Below are 24,498 nucleotides of genomic sequence, written 5' to 3'. Positions count from 1 at the left end.
CTGACTTCAATCCTTTGACACTCCATTTATTCCTTTTTCTATTGCCAGAAAATATACACACACATACAGCTTACTCAGCAGCAAATCTCCCAGGTGCATTGAATGAGCAGATGCCTGCAGGTTTGCTCTCCTTGGCATGACACACATGATAAATTACATTTAAATTTAGAATTGGCAAGTACAAATCCTATGGCTCAGTTTCAAACCAAACAACTTGGCACCAAGTATAAAAATACATACAGCATATCTGTGAAGTAATACTGTACGCACTGAACAACTTGAAGACATCTGTACCATTTAGGATTATAAATTGAGCAGCCTAGGGGCTACCACTGTATCAGCTTACTTAAAATGGAAGTCAGAGTACCCTATAAAGTGGAACTGTGGACAGCAGGAAATAATTAAAATATGGAAGAAACTTGTAAGGTGAAAGCAGTTTATTTGCATTTTTTATGACTGTTCAAGTGTAAAGGTGTTACTTCATGCTATTATGTATGGGAATGTAAAAATCACATGTGGTTTAAAAATGGGTAGAGGATCAGGAAGAACAGAAGAAAAAGGAAAAGCAGAGCAAGTGTCAAAAGCTGGCTGACAAGGATCAACTACTGTCTTTGGAGTATTTTGCCCAGTCTTGCTGTGCTGGAAGCTGTCACCCTTTCTGCCCCAGGAATGAGGTTTAAGAGTAAATGCATGTGTGTGTATACATATATATATATTTATACATATACACACACACTGAAACCTGGACTAAGCACCTTCCTTCTTGCTCCGATTAACAAGGAAAAAACCTCATCCCACATGCATTTTTTATGCTCTATTTATTTTAAAAGGTAGAAGGTTCATCAGAATGATTTGATGGAGCTCTCATCATGAGCAAATGTTTCACAAGCTCTAGTGCTATGAAAGTTCAGCTACATCACACATCAATAGACTGAGCTACTTCTGGTCAGTTATATTTTATCTATATATTTTAAGTGGCAACTGTGTGAGTAACAAGCATTCCACTGCTGACTAGGTAAATGCACTTGATGCTGTAAGATATTACACATTCTGCAAAGCCTGCAGGACAGATATAGAAATGGCTTGTTTAGGGGAAGGGGCGTAAATCAAACACAGTAAAAAGAGCATAACCACTTGTAGCTCTCTGCTGACTTCTGTAGAATACTTGGAGTTATGTACACAAATGCCCTGGTAAGAAGATGCAGTCAGAAAGCAGTAATTTGGCCAAACCTCAGTGGGTAACTGCTCATGAGTGCCAGGCAGCAGCGGGCTCAGACGCTGACACCTGGCGGCTGCTCGGCCAGGGCTGACACTCACAACAAAAAGACAAATATTCGTAACAAATCACTCACAGGGCATTTGTAACTTGCTTGCTAGGCTCTTACTAAGAGGAAAAAAATCATGAATTTGTTCAAATTTTCTCTTGTTCTGCTTTTTAAACATCATGCACAACAAATTCTATCAAGCGGAAGAATGAAGGCAGTCTCTGCATACAGCATGGACACTTGTCCTTGCAGGTTGCATTGACATAATGAATGCTTGTATGAAACTCTAAATATTAGAGTTTAAGAGAATATTGTAAGCTTTTATTGCCTGGCAACTACAAAATAAAATAGTCTGTCATGCAACACTTTAGCAATCTAAACAGATATAATTTATATAACTTAATGCACTATTTTCTCCAAAAGTCTTGCATCTATTCAGCCTTAAATACAGAAAATATATAATCATATATGATCATAACTGTACATACTCTTTAGCAACTTCTTCATTTTAACAAACTTTTACAGTGGCTATGACAAGCTCATTTTGATGAGGTAGCATTTGCAAGAGCCCTGTGCGAAGACGTGCTGAATAGTTTCTGGTAAAACTTTTTGTGCTTTAGACATGGGAAGACACTGATGAGAAACAAAACACTGACACCTCTGTGCACTTCATAATCAGTGGCCAGAAAAAGGGGAGAAAACAAGTTCAGATTTGGTGAAAATTAGTCCTATTTCACCAGCCTTGAGATCACTGAAACTGCATTAATTTGCCTTTGTCTCCCCTTAAATAAATACAACTGAATGCACAATACCTCCACAGGCATGAAGACTCATAATCATTAATATAAAGTCTCCTTACCCCTAATTATTTCTCCACCCTGGAAGCAAACTAGTTAAGTCTTTGGGCTTATTCACATCTATTTTCCGTTGGAAGTGCCAGGAAATAAATTTACAACTATGTTGCATTTAGCCAGAATTGATGATATGTTTCAAGCTACAAATAAAATCCATATTCCACCAGTTCCTTATTAAAAATAAATAAAACACATAATTGGAGACTAACTGAATTATGATAATGATAATAACATGAATTATAAAAGCATCTTTGGTTGTTTAATGTCAACTTTAAAATGGTTACTAAAAATAGCTGGAGTTGCAACACAGCATAGAGCAGCAGCCTGTCCTCAGCAATGCTATTGTTACATGTCCAAGAACTTCAAGAAGAAAAACGAGGAAGTAAAATTCACTGGGAGAAAGCAAAAGGCTGGATGTAATCACTGTATACATCTAGGATGTGAAAATATAAAATTTAAAATTTTGGCAAGAAGTTAAAAACAAAAAAAACATATGTTCATTTGTTTGGGTTTTTTTTTTTACAATTCTGTATTAAGACAGATTTACAGAACTAACTTTTACAAAAATACAACATACTGCATAAGTTTTATTTATGGATTTAATTTATATAACACAAATACTGCTTTTAATATAAGTACAATATAATACATTTTTTATTTATGTAACTGCTGGTGTTCACTTTGGATTATGAACTGAATGGCATGCTGTGCTGTCAAAACTTTAATAAAATGGCCTCTAGTTAAACTTCTCCAAAGTAAAAAATCATGCAAAATCTACATCCTATATGATACAACCAGTACAATAATTGAAGCCAATAGCCTACAAACAGCTTGGATCTTCTGAGTTTGCTCTTGAAGTGTCCACACGTCAGTCATCATTTTCTTTAGGCAGAAAGGAAGAAATTCAGTTTTATCTGCAGAACGTCATCATGACCACTGAAACCAGCACCAATGTGCAGTAATCAGCTAACAAATCTTCATTACCCAGTGCAGTTCATTTAGTCTATATTGAGAAATCTGGGGTTAGGAAGTTTTATGTTTTCCTCCTGTGACTACTGGTCGTGCATATTCCACAAAATCATCTATTAGAACAGGCCACGCTCCTACAGAGAAATCAAGCAATTGAGAAGTTAGCCTACCACTGTCAGCAATAAACTGGTGTAGTCTATAAATACAAAGGATAGAAGCTCATCTTGACATTTCTGGCTAGTCTAGCTTTAACAGGCACAATATGATAAATTACTTGAAAAAAAACCACCTAACTAATAAATTCCACATTCTAATATCTTCTTGAAGCAATAGCTCTTAAGTCAATCAAAATGTATTTAAAACACATAATCCCACACTACAAATATAAACATTAGTTGATAGCAAAGCCACAGGATTCTTATTATAGCCATTCATATTTTAGGACTTATTTCTGCACACATTGCGAAACAGAATTAGTAACAGAGTGAACTGCATTTAGGGTAGAAAAAATTTTGTACAAAACATTGTTTCACTCAGAGGCCTGTAGCACAACAGGTTCAAATAATGGACTCTATCATGGTGTGACTGTATCTTTGCTTCTGTTTTCAAATTACAGCAAACCAGTTATCACTATTCTTATCACTACTATTTTGGCAATAAGTATGACACTGTATTGGCAGCTGAAATTTTAAGGATAAGAAAATTAGGACACGAGGTAACAGCATGTTCTCATGCTCATTTATAGCAGTATTTTAATTCTGCTGTACCAATTTTTGAAGACATTGCTTACCTTCTTCATCATAGTTGGACATATCATCTGCAATCATATTTCCAAAATCTAACAAAAGATTCCAAGTATCTTTTGGAATTGATCTTTTATGATGTTCCTGTACAGAGGAATAATGTACTGTTCAGACCAAACTACTTTTTGAATTCCACAGTGGTATTTTATATTGACATATACAGAAATACACCTATTACAAACATTTCTTCACCTTCTGTATCTTAAACCAATAACCAAAAAAAACTTATCTGGAAGAGTTTCAGCTTGCTTCTTTTTTAGGTTGAAATATTTTAATTTAAGTATTTCTTCTCAACTAAACATTCAGGTTAAATATTTCTTCCAAAGTAACACAGTTAAATACCAGGTCGTAACTTGCAGATTTTTCTTCAGTTACATCTATAGATCTGAATTTGAATGTCCTGAAGTGTACTAAGGCCGTTAAAACATGAAATGCTTTCAGAAGCCATCTGGATGAAACTGGTACATTATTCAGTGATTCAAATAAATATACTGCCAAAAAATTTAGGAAAAAACCACAGAAAAATATTTCAAAAAGCGTACACCTTCCCTATTAAGAACTGGGGGACAAAAATGCAGAAAGACTTTATTTCTTCTAAACTACAGATAAAAAGATAAAATGAAAAAGAAAATCAAGATAAATTATATATTATATAACTTCATTTTTTGTAATTATATAGACATGCAAATGTAGAAACATGGATGAGTGAATTGCATCTTTTACAAGAATATTTTTGAATTTCTGAAGTTTAATTTATGCATCTTTACTCCACTGCCCCCAGAATCACACTAGTAATTAGGAAACTGTCAAGATCAGTTCACAACTATTAGCTAAAAAATTAATCAATGTAATTACTCAGGCAAGAAATTTTGTTGAAAATGGAAAAGTCTCAATGTTAAATTCTGGTATGACTGATTTAAAAAGACCAAGTTTATGCACTAGTACTACAAAGGGCAGAGCATAGAAAAAGATTTGGTTGACAATAATCACAGCTGTCTTAATCTGCAGCACCAGTTCCATCTACAATCACAGCTTCCTTTCATAAAGGAACTTTCCTTAGTAGGAGGATACAGGATTAAGCAAGCAGAACACTTTCAATTTGCTGCATCTTTTTGCATTCTTCTAAATTAGAAAATCATAAAGAGAAGATTTAATTTGGCTTGATTTGAGACTGTTTTATATCAGTTTTCAAAAAGGAAAAATCTGAAGGAAGTATAGAGATATCCCATCTTTTTCTTATTGGAAGCACACAGCCAACAAAAGCCAGACTACTGTGGAATAAGATAGGCAGTAAGGAATAAAGTACATACTTACCAACAAAAATTTATTCCAAAGATCTAAAAATTTAAACCTTCCTGACAAGACTAAATTCCAGTATGCAATCGCCATTTCTAGATCTGCAAGAGATAAAGCAACATATAAATCTTGCAGCACATTATAAGCAACCCTTCTGGTTAAACTATTAATGCTACATCTACTATATTATGATAAAAATAAATAACACTTTTAAAATCACTAAAAAAACGATAAAGAATTGTTTTCTACTCTCCCTGACCCAAAAGGTAGAAGACAAGCAGTAACAGTATAAATTTTGTATTGAATATCAAAATCAATATAATTAAAATATTTTTGTAACCATCTATCAGTGCCAGATTAAAGCTACTTTTAATCTACAGAAACAGAATACTTAATGATAAATCTCTCTGCAAATCGAAAAATATATGCACACATACACAGCAAATACTGATAGAAACAAACATTTAAAGCCACAGATGTCAAGCCCTCTTAATTTATCACGATTTGTTCACACTTTGAAGGAAATTTAAGGACATAAGGGGGTAAAAAAAGTCATTTGTCTGTGGTATTATGATTCTACAGAACTCCTTACAGAAATAATTTTCTTCTTCTGGCATCATTCAATAGACAAACACCTACACCCAGTACTGAAAACACAAGTTCAAGAAATCAGCCCTTATTCTGTGTCATGACCAGTGATCTGAGAGCAGGGTTCAATTCAAAGAAGATGCAGCACTGCCACATATTTCAGCAGAAAGGCAGAATCTAAGGGTAGAAAGGATATTTCCTTAAAGGCCAGTTCTCATCCTCAGCAACTTACAATACCTAATGGCTTTGGTGCTTGCTCCCACAGGTAACAGCACTAAGTGCATGACTACTACTGGGCTACTCTAAAATAAGGCACAGCCTTTCTTGGACCACAGAAATATTTCAGCTTGGGCTCTTAGTATAAAGGAAGTGTAAACAGAACATGAAGCTTAAAAGAAAGTACTGTGATAGCATATAAACCAGAAGCTCGACCTGCACCTACAAGAAGGAAGAATGGCTTTAGAAATTGTACAGATCACACTACAAACCAAAGGATGCTCTGTCACCTGAAATCAAGCCTCACATCTGGAAGAGATGTCCCAGATTTTAACACAGCCATGGCTCTAGAGTCCCTGGCCCTAGAGACAGGGCTGGGGCCTGGATGAAGTGCAGCATTTAAGATGTAGAGAAATGCAATATGCCTCTACTTGTCTACACAGGGACAGCGCTGCCAGTGTTTGTCCTACTATCATCAGTGCTCTTCAGTACTGAACTGGAATTATGCTTTAATAAACTTCCTTCAGTTCTTCCTGTCTATGCCACCACGCTCATTTTTCACAAAAAATGTAGAAGAGAGTAATTAATAGCATTATTTGCTGTTTAGATATGCAGATTAATTATTCTTACCTGTTATCCCAAATGAAAAGCAAAAATAATGAAAGGAGAAACTTGAAATCTTAACAGTTTCTAAATCTCACTGTGAAGTAACTGGCTTTGATCCCACTCACTCAGGCTTCTTTATGAAGTCTCAACCTCTCCAAGCAGACCTTGCAAACCTATCATGTGACAACTTTAAGCAAAATGCACTTTTTAACTATTAAGGTGTTATTTCTCCAAAGTTTTTACGAATGATGAAAATATTCCTTGGAAAAAGGAAGAAAGTACAGCTAAGGAAACAAAGATGATTAAAGGTGCCACAAAAGAAGAGGTAAAAGGGAAAGAAGAGAGAACACTTCCTTGGTTTTTGTCAAAGTCAGTATTATGTTAAGGTGAACTTGATTATTGCAAAATTGTATTTAACACAATGAATGTGAAATACTGTCTCAAGTTGACACTTATGTTGTTAAGAGGGACACTTTGTACATGTGTCTGTCAATGAATTCACATGAAGACACAGAAGTTATTTGCTATAACATATGAAAAATGCATATCCCACTCAGGATGCTGCTCTGTAGTGGATGAAACAAGTGGGAGCTGCTCTCCCAATAGGCACAAGAAGTAAACTTCTTATCTTGGTAAAATTAGCTAAAGGGGAAAAAAAAAAAAAAAAGTCCAATCTTTCTCATCTGGTTCACTGTAACCCCCCAAAGCCATCAACTAACACAAGTGTTATTGGAACACATGGACTAGATAGAACTATCACTACTTTTGGTAGTGGTGCCAGTTTATGCAGTCTTAAAGTACATGAGAAAACTAGGCCTTCAGGTTTGCCACAATCTCAGGGGATATGCTTACACTTCTGTTTGAAGACAATTCCCTACCTAGGTTGAAAAATTTGGCACTGGAGGACAAAAAACAGGATTTTTCTGCTTTAAAGGGAAGACCTAGTTACAGAGTTCAAATTCTACATTAGCAAGCTGACAGTAGTATCAATAAACAGTAATGCTGTGGATGTGCTACAATTAGTGCTGCACTGATAGATACTAAAAAAAGAGAAAAGCCCTTATGCCATTAGAGTTCTGCATCCCCACAGGAAGATGTTTTTGCAAGGCAAAAATTCCTCAGGCAGTCTTAGGAATACCTCTTTCGGTGCTGTATAGATACAAAGGCATCATTACAATAAGAATCAAACTACAACTATAAAATATGCTGGGTTTTTTATACCAAAATATATGCTACCCACATTACAGATCAACAACGTAAGTTTTATAAACAGAAAAAGACAGATGCATGGATCTCTGAAAACACCTAGACAAGGACCAGTTTAAAAGAGACTCCATTGCTAACATCCATGTGCATATCCAAAGCATAAAATTGCTAAATGGTTAAAGAACATCATGAAAATACCACATAATATGCTGTACATTATACAGTCTGAGCTTTCCTTTCAAACCAAAAATATTTTCAGTGTCTGTATCTAGTGAGAGTGCAATCAGTTTTTTTTCAATCAGAAATAGCATTTTGCATGCAGTATGATCTATCCTCAAACATTAAAAATTGGCTCATTCTAAACTTGCTTTTAAAAAAATCTCAGCCTCTTCTATCCTGACTGAGCAGAAAACTTGAAGTGATAACAAACAGCACAATTAATGCAGAAGGAGAAATACAGCCTGTGTCTACTTTTAAGATCTGATCAAATGCTGATCTTGTTAAGAAAGAAAAAGATCATTATTAGATCGCTGCAGGAAAAAAAAAAAAAAAAAAAGAATCAAACTGAGTTTCTCATGCTATGATTTTGGACCAGGGCAATGAAGTCACTAGACACTAGAAATCAAAGAAGTGTGAAAACAAAAAGAAATCAACAGATAGCAAGGAATTAGCTAAAGAGCAGGATTTCTGAGGAACATGAAAAAGTGCATTTAGACGTACTGTGCCAAAACTGCCCTCCAGGACTGCAGACTGCCATCCTCTGCCTAACAGAGCTTTCTAGCTCACAGTCTGCCCTACCAACAAGGCCTGCTCATGCACTCATGTTTGAAATGGACAGAATATCACCTCTAATTCACCTGAATTACTAATACAACTTTTCAACACTGTTGAAACAGGTGCACAGGTAAGAACAATGGAAACTGATGTCAATCTGTCTCAACAACAGGACCAATAAGCATCAAGTGAGTACTTGCAAGATTCAGTGAGTTAATAAATTCCTTGTTTCTTCACTTCTGAATGATTTTAAGAGTCTTTGCCTCCACACTGCTAAGAGTACAGACACAAGAATTAGTTTCTTCTTTCTTAATCAGCAAAATAAAAAGAATATAGCATGAGGATTAAACCTAAGAACACTTAATGAAATGCCAAAAGCTTATAGCAAAATAGCCTGTTGTTGCAACTGGAAGCTCCCCCACAGAAGACAGGCAGAAGGGAGAAAAACAAGTAAGGGAGGTGATACAACTACAGATCATGGCTAAACTTAGGATCTAGCTGAGCTGGATCCACTCATCCCTGCAAAGACATAAGCAAAGAGCTTCCCAGTGCTCTGTGTTAGGGGATAGATAATGCACAGCATCAGGCTTAAGTGCCTGTGGTGGACAGGAGGAATGGTAAAGCACATCACATGGATTTCAGAGCAGCACTGCAGGAATCCAGCAGGGTTTGGCTGAGCACACTGGCTCTGTCTCTGCATCTGCCATGCTAAAGCAGCATGATTCCATGCAGAACCTTTCACATTTATCTGTCACCTTAAGCACAAAAACAGATGAACTGCTTTGGAATGCAAGTTAGACTTTGGAGATGCAGCCTAATGAACCTGATTGTAGCCAGTTCAAAAATCCTTCTGCCTCTGGAATCTCTCCATGTACCATTCAGATAAACTACAACAGATGAACTAAAGTTGACTGGATATATGTTTCCCAATCAAGGTCCAAACATGAGTGAAAGAATCAATGAGGCATTAGTAGAACTGGTAGTTATGCCACACTTCTACTGATCAAAGCACCTCCATACCAAGATTCTCTTAAACTGCTGGCCTTTTCAACATGGAAAATGTGAACAAAAATAAAGCAAGATCCATACACACAAACCAAGGTCACTGGAACATTTAAAATACAGCATTCACAGACCTCTTTCAAAATAAATGTAAAATTCATTTATAGACCTTACTCAGCTTCTTCCATGCACTTACTCCTACAAATTCTCTATCTTATTCTTCATTGAAAGGGAAGGATATATTGATAACTATGCTGGGAGGAGGGCAGGAGTGAAAAAAAAAAAACCAAAATAGAAAGAAAAAATATCCTTCCTTAATGTCTAAAGATCTCTTCAAAGAATCTTGAGGTACTGCTATAATAAAAGCCAAAGTTGATGTTGCTTCAATTAAAAAGAGTACATTATACTCATCTGTTTATAGGAGAGGAAACCTCCTTGAAGTCCACATACCGGATGCAAAGATTGTCATTCTTCTGGTCTTGAGGTAATATTTGATTCAAGTCTGAATGCCCTCCTCATCTTTCATCTCTTGCTTGATCCCAGGCAACTGGCAGAGAGAAGGAAGCACAACCTTTTGAGCCAGCAAGCAGATGAAGGGATCACAAAGAAGTGATGAAGGACCAAATCGACTTTTTGTTTCCATGTTGGAAGATGAAGACCATGAAAGAATGCATTAAGCTCCTCCCTGGTGCTGAAACAAACTGTAACAAACTTCTGAGCATGTCTTTTTGGGGCTCAAAGGGAGACCCAGTAAGAGAATCACAGCAAGTAACAGGTTCAAAAAAATTAAAAAAAAAATTTAAAAAAAAAATTTAAAAAAAAAATTTAAAAAAAAAATATAGCGATAGAACTAAGGCCTTATTTTGAGCTTCAAAGTGCCCTTAGAAATCTGAACTGCTCTGCAGACAACACCACAAAAGACCTATAAATTCTATTCTTTAATACACTTACCAACAAGAGCTAGGATACAAAATTTCACTCAAACTGCAGTAGAAAAGCTGAACCTCGGGAGAAGGCAAGATAAACTTCTTCAAATCTGTATCATGCAAAAATTAAAGATTCATTGTACTGTATGCAGCAGTAAGAATATGAGAAAGTAGACTAAAGACAGAATCACAGTAAACCGTAGTAATTATTTATATAGTCTCCAGCAAACCAGATAACTTAATAAACTGCACCTTCAAAATATAAAGACTAAATTCAAATCAAGTTTAATATATCTAAATATTATGTATTTCAGGTCCAACATGCAGCCATTGAGATGGCACTGCTGTGCTGAAACTTGGCTGGTTTTTTTCCTTAATTCTGTCCATCACTTAGAGAGTCACAGTCTTAACAGTTATAAGCATCAATTTTCTTCTTTGATAATGATCAAATCTATTCAGATGTATTTGAAAGACACTCGACAGTTGGGTGATGAGTAACATTAATCAGAATATCCTTTTCTGCTTCAAGATCATCATGGCAGATTTTATGAACTGAGCTTTTGCCTCCTGCATCTCACTCCCTACACAAGATACCACCCTGGGGATGCTACTTTCACTTCTTTAACAGCATTTGTCCAGACTGAAGCATTCCACTTGGTAATACTGAGCTAATGAAAGTAAATGCAAATACTTGAGCTGGATGAGACTATAGCCACAGAAGTCCAGCAGATACAAAGAGAAACAAAATTTTCCTACTGCCACCACATGAACTGTGGAAAAGAGACTCCTATAAAAAGCAGTCCTATTTCTAGGAATGAGTATCGGTGTACTAAATTCTGTGCCTATTTTAGGCAATGACAGAACAGATGTAACTTAGTTTACTGGAGAGGATTCTTCCCTCCAATTACATAACAGCAGAAATTTCTTGCACTGGTTTTGAGAGGAACTGAAGAAGAAATTAAAAAGCAAGGGAAGACAGATTTTTCCAAAAATAAACCACAAAACTACACACACTCCTACCCTCCAAGACCATTTTCCTGGAGCAAAATCCTCTCTAAATCAAGAAGACAGCTGTGTCAAGTATCAAAATTCTTCTATCACCAAAAATCTTCTAAGAAGGGCTTCTGTGCCTTCCCACTCCTCATCTTACAGCAGCTGGTGTGATAAAAGACACAGTGTCCTGCTGATAATAACTCCAGAAAGTCTGGGACACACTGGGAGATTTCTTTCCAAGCTATGCCCCAAGCAAAAAGATTCAATGAAAACTGACAGTTATTTCAGAAAATAACTTTTAGAAACTCAGTCTTCAAGCACTGTTGCCCGAAGTGAAGCCAGATATGGTGAAATTCACCTTCGTATGCTGAAATAATCTCAAACTGCTTCCTACCACATTTGAAACTTCATAAAGGTCAAAGAAGTTCTGGAAGAACCTCAGGCACTCCCTGCCAAACTGGGAGAATGTAACTCATCCAAGCAGATCAGTCCTGTATCTAACACTACCCAATACTTAAGTAACTCAGATGATATGACAAAGAAACCTTCTGTTAAATTTGCAACTTAGACAAAAACAGAAAAAAGTTTAATGTGACAGAAGACAGGATTAGGATTCAAAATTATTTGGACAAACTGGAAAATCACTTGGAAGAAAAAAAGGAAAATTTTATTAAAGAGAAATGCAAAGTCACAGTGGTAGTGGGAGTAATCAACTGCAGAAATAGCAGATCAGAAAGATCAGACTTAACTGGGTACACTGCAGTGCTGCAGAAACCCAAGAGTAAAAGAGACTGCGAACTGCAGACAGTATCAAACTTCAGCAAACTCAAAAGGATGCAAAACAAGAAGCAAAATATCTAAGACACACAGAAGGTATCTGCCTCATTTGGGTACTAAATGACAAGAGAAAATTAGATCAATTTGATTGCAAAGGAAACAAGAGTTGGAAGACAAAATTCTATTATCAAAGAACTAGAAGAGAAATTTTATCAGGGTAGTCAGTTTTACTCAGTCCAGAGACTAAGTGAAGACATACATGATCACCAACTATGTAAGAAGCTGTTACTCTAAGGAAATATCTGCATATTTACTGTGGCTGGTTAAAGTATTAAACTGAAAAATTCAGGAACAGAATTAAGTTATATGCTAGAAAAAGAAAAATAAAATCTAACAATAGGTTTAAGCCAGCATGGACGAAAATGTATGAAACCTACTATCAAAAATTTAAGAGTCTATTTTGTGAAGGCAATGGCTCTTGAACTTGTTCAGCCAGAGGACCAGTACAAATCAGACCTCAAATCTTTTTTGAGCCTATTGAAACTGAAAAGGCAATTTAATATATATTGCAGTATACCAGAGCATTTGGTTAGAAAAGTGTGTGCAAGAATTGGTTTTGGTAGATGTTGATCCTGTCTAGCACAAGGGAATACACTATATAATACACTTTTAAATGTAAAGACCACCTGGCATATTAAAAAGGAACCCATAAATCACTATTCATGGTGTTTTTCAGAAGAGGCAGAAAAATAAATAAAGTATGAACTGTTGCATATCACTTCTTAAAATGGCAGATTCAAAGATTTAAAAGACAAACTTAAAAAAAAGTAACCTGAAATGATAGAGCAATGAACATGACTCATAACTAAAGCATTGCTACTTGAACATTTTAGAGATATTTCACTCTTTTTTTATGGTTTCAATATGCTAAGATAAGAACAAGAAAAAAACATAAAAATAATTATGTAAGTCAGTCTGCCCATCACAGATGTGTTTCTGCTAAGCTCCAGTCTCCAGAGTTATTTCTGCTGAAGAATAAGATGCCCTAGCACTTAGCCTGAAGGACCCAACAGAAGGAGTTTAATTACGTCTTGTTTTATAAAAGGTTTCTGTTAACAATCTGATAAGAATATGAATTCCCCATTTGTCAAACTTGCTTAGTTTTCAAATAGGTGCATTTATAGGTCATGTGTATATCCAAGAATCAAACAATAGCTTTTAGCCTACAGATCAGTCCCCTAACCAGTAAGTACAGTTACCAGACTTAGTGATTTAAGCTCCCAGCCTAATAAGAAAAAGAACTGAATATTTCAGACCCTAGAAAAATCATATTAAAATATTCTGCAACTGAAATTTAGGAAAGAATTCCTAGGTTATTTTCACTTCATTAATTCAAACCATTCACTTGATTATCCTTTGCTTGACACGAACTTGCAGACCTCTCAGACTCCTCCAACTTCCAATTCACCAGAAAGACTTTAGGGCAAGCAGCTTGGGCAGGAACTAAGCAGCATCCTATACTGGCTGAATCTAATGTGCATGTGGTTAAGAAGGAGGGGTCTAGGTCTGTTAGATGACCTAGACAGAGCTAGGCACAAATTTCTACCAGCTCAGATGGTAAAAAATCTAATTATTCATTCTGTTTAACTATATGGACTTAATCAAAGTAAAGGCTCCAAACTGAGTAAGACAGAAACAGACTGTGTACATGGCTGATATCAATTCCCACATCTCCTTAACAATAGGGCACACAGTCACTGGACAGAAATACAAAACAACCCTGGGGACAGGGAGCAAAGATGGACAGTTTCTCATTCCAGGAGAAAATACATAAAATACATATACAGAGAAGAGGATGTGAAATAAAAAAACCCAACCTAAACCTGTATCCTGTATTAAATATAGCTGAAGCAACTAGAATTCTCAGCTCATACAGGCACTCCAGTAAAATAACTGGTGGGATTTTCTTCCTTGGTTACCACACACTGCTTCCTTCTATGGTTATTGCAAACACCTACCTGTAAACATACCTTTTTTCCTTCACCTCTTTGCTCCACTATGATGGATAATCCCTGTAAAGATTCCAACTCCAAACCTATACAGTGCTAATTTATATTTGGGTAAGCTATCACTGGTCTCAATTATCAAATGTCACATCAGTCCTTATGTTTGCTCCAAACTCTTTCTAGTCAACCTATGGTAATCCAAGAAATATGGTGTATCTCCACTGAAGTAAGAAAAGTGGCATCTGCTTATATTTCTTTACTATCTAGAATCATCTTAGCAAAACCAGAAAAAGTCTGATTAAAAAAATGCCACCAATATACTGCCATGCAAGAACTAAGTACTAGAAATCAAGAGACTGTAAGTATCAATGAAATTAGTAAAATTCCTGAAAACTGAAATTGGCAACAGTTTCCATCAACTCATTTCAAAGTTTAAGTTTTAGTTCAGTTTTTGCACTTCCTATCTTCTCCTGCTAATAGTTTGACTATTAGTGCAAGAAGGAATTTTGATACTTTCTGTCAATAAAACATCTTTCATACACAACAGAGAAGACAGACTTACAAATTAAAGGATCCCAAATACTGAATAAAAATTAGCAATGGAAAAAAGTCAGCTTCCTCCTCATGTCAAAGGCTGCCTTCCCTCCTCCACTCTTCATACAGGCTTAGATGAAAAGCTTTTGAAATATACTGCCCAAGTTCATGAGTTTCATGTTGGAATACCAGATTAAAACAGGAAGCTATTTGTAATACTTCTTTAGGTATCTCAAATTCCAACCTCAGCTGTAACTTACTTACCTTTCCTGCAATTTGAAAGTACTAAGCTTTGTTAATGAAGACTAGCTAAGAGACTAGAATTCTAACCAACCTCACAGAGCCTACTACAAGACTTCATTTTTTTGTCAGTAAAAGTGGCTCATGAGCCATGACAGCGACAGATGAAATGAAAAATGAAACTGCTGAAAAAAATGAAGAAAAATATAAACATTGTCCTAAAAGTTGTCCATAGTTTTAATAAAAAAAAAAAAAAAAAAAAAAAAAAAGAAAGAAAGACCAGGAAAGATGAGAGATTATTCAAAGTATAAAAAAAATGTGGAACAGGTGCACCTGGTTGAGGTCTAAATTGATAATTCTGCTCTCCCAAAAGTTCTTGAGAAAAACTTCCCAATTAACTTAGACACAGACTTAAAATGACTATGCTAAAAAAAGGAAAAAAAAAACCCAAAACCCTAAAAAAAACCCAACAAACCACTTCCTCTCACACACAGCACAAAGAACAGAGATGATGGTACAGTGCAATTCTATATACAAAACATTAATTCCCTCCTACACAGTATCTTCTGAAAGAGAATATAAATTCTAAAAGAGTGGACTTCATCTTATTATTTTTTTCATCTATTCACAAACTAGAGATTTTTGATTTGAAGAAAAGAATTGAATTTAGTATCAGTTTCACTCCAGAAATACAAGGCATAGATTGGAACAAATCTCAAACTTTATGAAGAATGATAGTTTAATGCTATATAAATTACACCTACTTTTACTTAGTAGTTTTAAACCAAGTCCATAGTACCGTTTTCCTAAACTTTACATAAAATCTGAACTAAAACTAAAAACTTTATGAACAGTAACCTCTGCCCAGTTTTCTCCCTCTTCCTGAGCTGATATGGACATCTTGTTTCAGTCGTTCCTAATACACAGAGCTCACTAGCTCAGTATTTAAAAAAAATAAAATTTTACAAGCCTCGAAGAACTGCAGGACCTTCTTCTGACAAGAGGTGAGAGAGAATGTCAATACTGGCAGAGAACCCCATTAAATTATCTGTACCATGGGGACACCAAGAAGAGATTAAATGAAAGAAGATGGGAAAGAAGTCAGTGAAAGAAATCAATAATGAATTTACTATACAATCGCTAATGAGAATATTGTAGTACTGGAAACATTTGGAAGACTTCACTGACTGCAGACATTTTCTCTTTTTTTTTTTTTTTTTTCTACTTACCTAGACCTTTTTGTCCAGGATTCTTAGCAAAGTTAAAAGTAAACTGATAGAAATCTTTGAACTTTGCTGGATCCTTTAGCTCTTGTTCCAGTCTTGGCAATAGAGCTTTTAGCTTTTCTGTGGTGTCACACCTGTTCAAAAGAGATTACATTATTTGCATATATTTAAAATTTCTTCCTACTTTCCCCCCACCTTTTTATGGTTTAGTCTAAGAGCAAAACAAAACAGTGTTTAAGACAAAAATAAATTATCTTGGTGGACAGCATTCTGAAAAATAAAAATATATAAAAAAATATTAAAAAAAATACACTCATGTACCTTTACTAAAGAATTTTAAGTGGAACATTGTATACAGGCATCTATTAGGTACAGAAATGCAAACAGGATTCAGTGATATAACTTATTTTCTATCTCTTTATGAATTTCTGAACAGATGCTATTCTGTTCTTAAAGAACACCCAAACCTCACTGAACTCTTATTCCTTCCCCTGAGACAGATGTTGTAACACAAGTGTGTGGTGTTTTGCTCTTATCTGTATAGACATTGCTTATTCCCTGCTCTCCTGAACGAAGAGCTTCACACATTTTTACAGTTCATCATAATATTTGAGGACTTTCCAATTAGGCATTCTCTCCCCATTACAGAACACATGAGAATAAAACCAAGAAACAAAATGAGCCTTGAATGATAGCCTGAAGGCTGGCAAGCTATTAGAAACTCAAAGTGAAGCAAATGGGTTTCAAAAGAAGCAGCTATCACAACTAACACTGTGTATTTGAAAGTTCTGCATAGTAAAATGTTTGTATTTATTCTAAAGATTCAAGAAAATTTCTTTTAAAGGATAGGTAACTATAACAACATCCATAAAACACAAATGCAGTTTTAACTGTCTTGCATGGTACAGATAAAAATAAGTACCTTTCTGGCCTCCAGCAGTACCTGGTGGAGAAAAGAAAGAATTCTGCCAACAGTCTTCAACTGAGAAGCTCAGTTTCATTGGGACTTGACCTAGTCAATAAATATACCTTGCCATATGCATCCTGAAGATGCTGTGTGATCTAAGCCTCAGGGAATTTCTTTCCATTCCACTGCTCACTTGTGCTCATTGCTGAAAACCACAGACACTGTGCCTACAAGTATGCAAAAAAATCATTCCAAATTCTCAGTACGTGCTGTGGCAAGCAGGCATCCAACATGAGGCTCCCAAGGACAGTTGTTGTTCCAAGAACAGGTGATTTAGCAAAACCTTTTAAACCACTTTTATGAAAGCCAAAAATTCTGGCAACGTTTAATATAATAGCACGAGCACTTTATTTATGTCCATGGCTAGAACATCATAATTATTCTTGCAATTTCTAGGCAAAGCTAACCAATGGGAAAAAATAAAGCAGTGAACTTCAGATGGTATCTAAAGTGATTTCATCACAATTTTCTAAAAAGGGAAGTTTAAAAAGAAATCAATAACTGATGAGATCAGTAACATCAGACTGCTACAATTTGCTAAAGAAGCAACCACCACATTTCCTAAAAGTTTGCCTTAGAAATGTATTGATAAGGTGCCATTCTAAGATCAAATGAAATTGTTTAGCTATAAAAAACAGGAACAAGTAATGAACTGTACTTATCCACTCATTTAATGCAATCTGTTAAAAAGAGTCATTTGACATCTCTAAATATTAGAAATGCTGCTTCTCTGGCAAGGAAAAGTTATACACAAAATATTATTTTATGATGATAAGGGGCTTGACTTTAATGGTAAGAAAGAGGCAATGTTCAAAGTTTATTATCCAGAATATCTCCATAATCCAGGAAGGAAACTTATCAGTTGTATCACATTTGCACTACCAATATCCTCATTTTTATTTCAATTCCTCATAGATATTTTATAAAAATGAAGTATCTAGTATAAAAGAGAAGAAAGTACAGGTGGTAAAATGAGCAAAAAGAAAGATGGGTCTATTTGTGGGTGGCAAGGTAAAGGGAAAGAATTGAAGGCCCTTTTCTGTTTTCCTTTTTATTCTCTGCTTCAACACCAACTTTTTTTTCCTTTCATATACCTCCAGTGACTTTCAGTTTTTAACAGCAGGAGGTCCAACTCAAATCCTTGACACAAATATGCATATGCTTACTACGAACTACATAAAAAGATACATGAATCCATCCGACTCCCCTGCTGTACAGGTAAAAATTGTTTTGCTTCCCCCCCACTGTGGTCATTAAGGCTTCACAGTAAAGCATCAGTTCAAGGAAGACAGGACACTACAGGCATTTTGCACCTGTTAAGCTTGGCCTCAACAGCTTTTTAAAGCTTCACACCATTTAACTGAAAATGTTTTGAGCAGAAACACAGCTCAGGCCTTACATTATAAACTATGCAGAAATGGATACTTACCCCAACTCTGTCATGCCATCAACAAATTCCTTTTTACTGAATTCACACTGAGTAGCTGCCCTGAATTTCCATGCCACAACCAGAACACTGATACTGGCTGGGTCCAGGCTTAAATCATCACAGAACTGCTGAATCCCATCAATGCCAATTTTATTTTCATCTTGTGGGTCTGAAGTTCAAAATACAAAGAGGAGAACTATAATTATTTACAACACATATTAATAATCATCTGACAGCTCTGATGTGCTGGATAATACAGGCATTCATTTTTTCATAATCTTCACAAATGTTTTCACTTCAAGTCTAGGTATTTTTAAAAGGGAATCAGTAAACACATCAAGTGTTCTGCAAACTTATAGAGAAATTGGTTTGCAACTTTTCCTGAACTTATCTGCTAACATCAACCAAATGATTTTATTTCCCTCCACAATCCTCTAAAAGGTTTTAATTAACTCAGGAGATGTTGCCTACATTTAGAAACAGTAAGGGTGATAAACACATCAAAATGTACAACATATTTATATTGGTCAGCTTGTATAAAGCTTAAAAAAAAAGCAACCCAAAATCAAGTTAAACAAAAACACATCTACTACATTAGAACCCAGATTTTTTTTCCTGATAGTGATATATGGGTATCCACTATATCTACTTAAAGACCACATTTAAATGTTTTGGGGATTTAATTATAAGTCAGGGAAATCATTGTTCAAACAATGCCTTACCATAACAGACTCTTTAGCTAATTAAGACAATTTAGTACAAGTGAAACATATTATTTTCCCAATAGTACCTTTCTGAATGCCAGTCAATGCCTTATAATAATTCTGTAACAAAATTCTCTCTTGAAAAAGCCCCCAAACAAACAACTCCCTGCATGTAAACTTAGATAATTGGAGAAGAAAAAAAAACAATTGAAAACAAAATAAAATAAACCCACACCTCTACTTTTCAAAGCTTGATACTTACAAACCACAAAACTGTCTGAGAGGAAGACATTTCAATATGGTAAGCTGGGCTATGTATGTTGGCTATGAAAAGCCTTCTGAATTTTATTTTAATTCTTAAGCTAGAATCTCTTTTACTTTATCAGCCAATACTACAGTGAACGAAATCATAAATTCCAGAGAGGAAGTAAAATTGGCAAACAGACATATCTATTAAACCAAGAATTACACCCATGATATAATTCAGGGACCTTTGATCCCAAATAACAAGTAAATATATCTATCCAACTAGTTCTAAGACATGTAAAACGTATTTCTTGAGTATTTGAGAAGTAATTGAAGAACTGAAGGCAAGATGTGCACTGTCTTGAAATCAGTGGAAAAATTCTGTTGGATTTCAATAAGGACTTTTCATCCCTATCATATTTCCCATCATGCAGGTGAGCAGTAATGAAAATGCAACTGCTGTTTTAACAGATTTGCTGGATAAACAGGTATGAAAACTAAGAAAAAACAGCACAGAAAAAGACATTTCAGACTTCAAGTATAGTGCACTATCCTATAGGCCTTGTAAAACAAAAGAATCCCTTGCTGTTGAGGGGCCAGTGACTCAGGTTTAAGCCAGATATGAATCAAGGAAAGGCGCTTAACCAAAACTTTTACAGACTTCTGCCAAATGTTGCGAAAGTTTTTAATGTTTACAGCTTCAGTGTTTAAGTGCCAGAACTGCAAAGGTGTGCTGCTAACTAAAACACTGATGCAAACTGGCTAGATTTGCTTCCACAAAAGCCAGATGGTGCAGTTTGTCACTGCTAGAAATCTGTAAATAACAACATTTGTGATAATCTTCTTTCATTTTAGGTATTCTTAACAGCATTTATGAATTTAAATACATATTTCTGCCCCAGCAACCTCCAAGACTGACATTCAAGGAGCAAATAAAAGATTCAGATATATATATATGCTATATATATATTAAAAAATATTTACATATAAATATACACATAGGCACACATCAAAACATGGTTCTCTGAGTTTTGTCTCTGGGTTTTTGTTTTCACAAAGAAATGCTATAGCACTGCAGCCTCTTTGTTCCTACATAATTCATTACCACACAATAATGAAGTATTAAAGAATCCCTACACTTAAAATAGAACAGATTATGTAAAGAAGTAGAAAAATGGTGGAAACAGTAACATAAAAAAAAGGATAAAGTGTACACAAAGCATGCTATAAATTTCACTTAGAAAAATACATAAAATCATAGTTGAGTAGTGGTTAAGAGTTCATGTTTTCAAACATGAGATGTATGGATTTCAACAGGAGCTAGCAATGATTCCAGCCTGCACTGCACTGTCACCTGGATCACATACATTCTTATACTTAAATGCCTATTTTTTTTTGTTCTTTTTAACAGTGATGTAAAATGAAACTTAGAAAATAAGAAACTCTGCCTTTAATCTGCATTCCTGTGGTTTTCCCTACAAAACTCTCAAAAAAGACACATCACTTTTGCTGTAATACCCCAGCATTGAGGAATTAAATAAGGATGTCTCTAGTTTTTGAGTTTTCTTAACTGTTTTGTCACAGTCCTAGCTGTAATGTTACATGAAACATTTTTGATTTTAAAGTACAGAAATATTACTGTCTCTGAACCGAATGAGTTCCCCCAAATGTTAGCATAAGAACAATATGCATTATTTTGCCATGGAAAGACCATCATACACATTTAAGAGCAGCTACTGGCAAAAAAATCACGTATGCTGCATAATAAACTTTACTACCATATTTGACAGCTGACACTTTTTCCTCACTATAAGTTTAATTCCCTACTTTTGAAATCTGCAGAAATCTCTACAGAAGTTGAGAACAAATCATTAAGAGCATGTAAAACCTTTTTTCATTCTTATCTTATTACTACAAACACACAGTGAGAAGCAAAAGCTAGCAAGCTTTACTCAAAACTCTTTAAAAATGGTAGAGGGAAAAGCAGAAAAACGCCTCACACAACATAATTTAGAAAAAAACCAAAACAAAATCCACAACAACAAGCCCAAGCCCACCAACCAAAAACTCCCCAGAAAACTAACCCTTACCTTTGTATCGATTATACAATTGTTCTAATTTCTTCTTGTCCACTGAATTTTTCATGGATTCTTTGTAGTACAAGTCTGGATTCTGGAAGTAGTTGTCTGTTGCCACTTCTAGTTTCCATTCATTCTGTGTTAAGCAGTATATAGCAGTCCTTTCCCCAGCCTGGGTAAATGCCATAAACTGGCGGACCTTGTCCTTCTGGGACGATTTAAGCTTATGCTTTGGGATGCAAAAGAAGCAGGAAAGCCAATGAAGCTAATCCAGAAGTTTGTTTCAGCATTCTACTACTAATGCCTATCTTTTAAAGGTTTTAGTTTTCTTGTTGATGACAACTTTCACTTCAGAATTACAGGAAGACAAAGCCTTGTTCTTCTGCAGTTAAATAGACAGCATTTTCTTCTGAAAATTGAAATGACAACATCTATATATACATTTTTAGCAGCACATATTCTGTCAGTAACAAACTTGTATTTCTGCTTTATTGCTCACATATGCTGACATTTTTTCTGTTCTGTAACAGCAGTAAACACAAGTTTCGTCATATTACAATATGGTTATCTTCTGAAAGATATGCCTAGTGGTTGTAAAAAAAAGAAATTAAAAAGGTGGATCTTACAGATTCTCAAATTCTGTATAAGTCTTTCATACATGGAGAAAAAATACCCAGGAATTTTCCTAATATTTTCTTAGCAACAATTAACACAAAGTTTAATCATTTTAAGTCATCAGCTGAAAAAGGCGGAGGCATTTCTCATTTAATTATGTTATAAAACATTGCCAACAGGAGACATAAGGCAAAAAACGAAATAGATGAAGTGGACAAATTGGACACTGCTGAATGTTACAATGAAACTATAAGACTGCAGTAAATATGATCTAAAATGTTAACCAAATTTGAAATATATGTTTATACTAGTAACATATTAAACAACAAAATAGCCTGTCGCAGATCTACAGGAACTAATATGATGTTTCTCTCAATTGCAGCAAGCATATTAAGACAGTATCCCTAAACTTCTGGAACACCCAAGTGCTAGAAATGAACATTTTATAGGGATAAAATTTGCTAGTAACATATTTCAACATTATGCTTTTCATGAAGTTGGAAGCAGAAGGAGATAGCTTAAATCAAGCTGTTTTTTATTGTATTCTGTACTTTCCAATTTTGTTAAGCCATACTTACTTAACACATGTTCTGAGCCAATAATTAAGCTGAGAAATTCGTATAAATTCCCCACTACAGTTTAAATCATCAGGTATAATGGTAAATTCACAGGTCTCTTAAAAGAGAACTGAATCCTGATCCAGTGAGTAGTAAACATGGAACCATCTTTTAGTTTACATTTTATCTCTTTTACCCATATGGACATCTTGACTATAGATGGTCCTCAGATAAGAAACATATCATGTAAACAAGATAAGGAGTTTGGTCCTTCCTACAAGGTTTTTCAATCGAATATAAGAAGAAACATGCCAGGTTTCTTTTTATACAAGAAATGTGTACAGTGGGAGGAAAAACGTGCAAAATATAACTACTACATAGTCCGATAAGTAAATAACCAGTAATCATTTGGCTGCAAGTTCCAAAGCCTGCCTCCAAATTTTCATGGAGGTTTAGCTAAGGGAGTCTCTGCATCCACATCTTCCTCGTAAGTTACATAAACTTCTTCTGGGCAACAAACTTAGCGATAATCACTTCAAAACACAGGACTCTGCCAACAACGCCAATGCGTACCCCATGTCCTAAGCCTAGTTAACCTCAAGCATTCACGGATATTTTCTAGCGAAATGAAGCACTGAACTGTTCGAAGCGGTAAGGAGCACACAGGACTCTCCAGCCCCCTGCCCTGCCACGTAGCACGGCTCCCGTCCGCGGCCGGTGCCCTGCGGCGGGAGCGGCACCGGCACCTTCCCGGGGCACCGCCTGTCCCTCCCGTCCCTCCGGTCCCCAGCACGACCCGAGCTGACGGCACCGGGCAAGGACGCGCACCTCGCATCCAGGCACAGCTCCGTCCCCTTCCCGGAGCGCTCTCCCAGCGCCAGTGACACCGTACCCGCGCCCCAGGGAAGCTGCTGCAGAGGAACCGGGAGAGCCCTTCCTTCCCAAAACAGCCCCGGCCGACCTCGCCACCCCGAGAACGCGTACCGCACCTTTCCCACCGCCTCGGGCTGCACCTGCCGCGTCCCGCGGTGGGGAAGGGGCCGGGGGGAGCGGGGACTCGCGGCTCCCGTGACCCGCCCCGCCAGCCCCAATCCCAAAAAAGGGAAAGGTACGCGCTGCGCCGGCTGCCTGCGCTCGAAATACCCGCGGCGGGGCCCGGCCCCCGGCCCCCTCCCTTCCCCCGCCGCCCCCGGTGACCTTCCCGCTCCCGGCCCGGCGGAGGAGGCGGCGGGAGAGCGGCTCCGCACGGGGGGTGCGCGTCCCCGTGTCCCCGCGCCGCTGTCCCCCCGCCTGGCGCCTCCCCGGGCAGGGCGGCGGGACTCGGCGGGCGGGAGGTGCGGGGGCGCGGGGCTCGCCAGCCCGGGGGTGCCTGGGGGCTGTCCGAGGCTCCCCCTCCACGGTTTCGCCGCCTCCCCTCCCCCCCGGCTCGCACAACCTACCATTTTATCACCGGCGCTCCCACCAACTTCACCGCCCGGCGCCGCCTCCCGCGCAGGCGCGCACCGGCCCGCCCGCGCCGCCTCCCGCCGGGAGCGCTCCGGGCCCGGCCCGCAGAGGCGGAGCGGGGGTCGCGGTGCGGAGCCCGTGGTGCGGGGCCCGCGGCGCTGCCTGGGGGAGCGGC

General features: G+C 36.9%; 1 protein-coding gene across 3 annotated transcripts; it reads right to left on the bottom strand.

The window, feature by feature from the left end:
- Positions 1-10: 10 nt before the first annotated feature.
- Positions 11-24,407, bottom strand: DCUN1D2 (defective in cullin neddylation 1 domain containing 2). 3 transcript variants are annotated; one of them, XM_056509815.1, is made up of 7 exons: positions 24,317-24,407; positions 21,718-21,934; positions 18,678-18,846; positions 16,285-16,415; positions 5,206-5,288; positions 3,879-3,975; positions 11-3,222 (listed from the first exon to the last, which is right to left on the bottom strand). In XM_056509815.1, the coding sequence occupies exons 1-7, from the start codon at positions 24,317-24,319 to the stop codon at positions 3,143-3,145; spliced, it is 780 nt and encodes a 259-aa protein (XP_056365790.1). In that variant the 5' UTR covers positions 24,320-24,407; the 3' UTR covers positions 11-3,142. The 3 variants fall into 3 exon arrangements, with proteins under 3 accessions (XP_056365790.1, XP_056365884.1, XP_056365949.1); XM_056509909.1 differs by lacking the exon at positions 24,317-24,407 and adding an exon at positions 23,770-24,284 and having other exon boundaries at positions 981-3,222; XM_056509974.1 differs by lacking the exon at positions 24,317-24,407 and adding an exon at positions 23,862-24,284 and having other exon boundaries at positions 981-3,222; positions 21,718-21,928.
- Positions 24,408-24,498: the final 91 nt, after the last annotated feature.

This window comes from Oenanthe melanoleuca, chromosome 1 (assembly GCF_029582105.1).
Source record: "Oenanthe melanoleuca isolate GR-GAL-2019-014 chromosome 1, OMel1.0, whole genome shotgun sequence".
Classification (NCBI taxonomy): Eukaryota; Metazoa; Chordata; class Aves; order Passeriformes; family Muscicapidae; genus Oenanthe; species Oenanthe melanoleuca.
This window is presented reverse-complemented; position numbering and strand designations above follow the sequence as displayed.

Bases quoted from the DNA above. Each gene is read 5' to 3' on its own strand.
- DCUN1D2 (XM_056509815.1), bottom strand. The intron at 16,416-18,677 runs GTAAGTATCCAT...TCTTTTGAACAG, and splicing joins GATGGCATGACAGAGTTGGG to GTGTGACACCACAGAAAAGC. The intron at 5,289-16,284 runs GTAAGTAGAAAA...TATCTCTTGCAG, and splicing joins TCCTGGACAAAAAGGTCTAG to ATCTAGAAATGGCGATTGCA.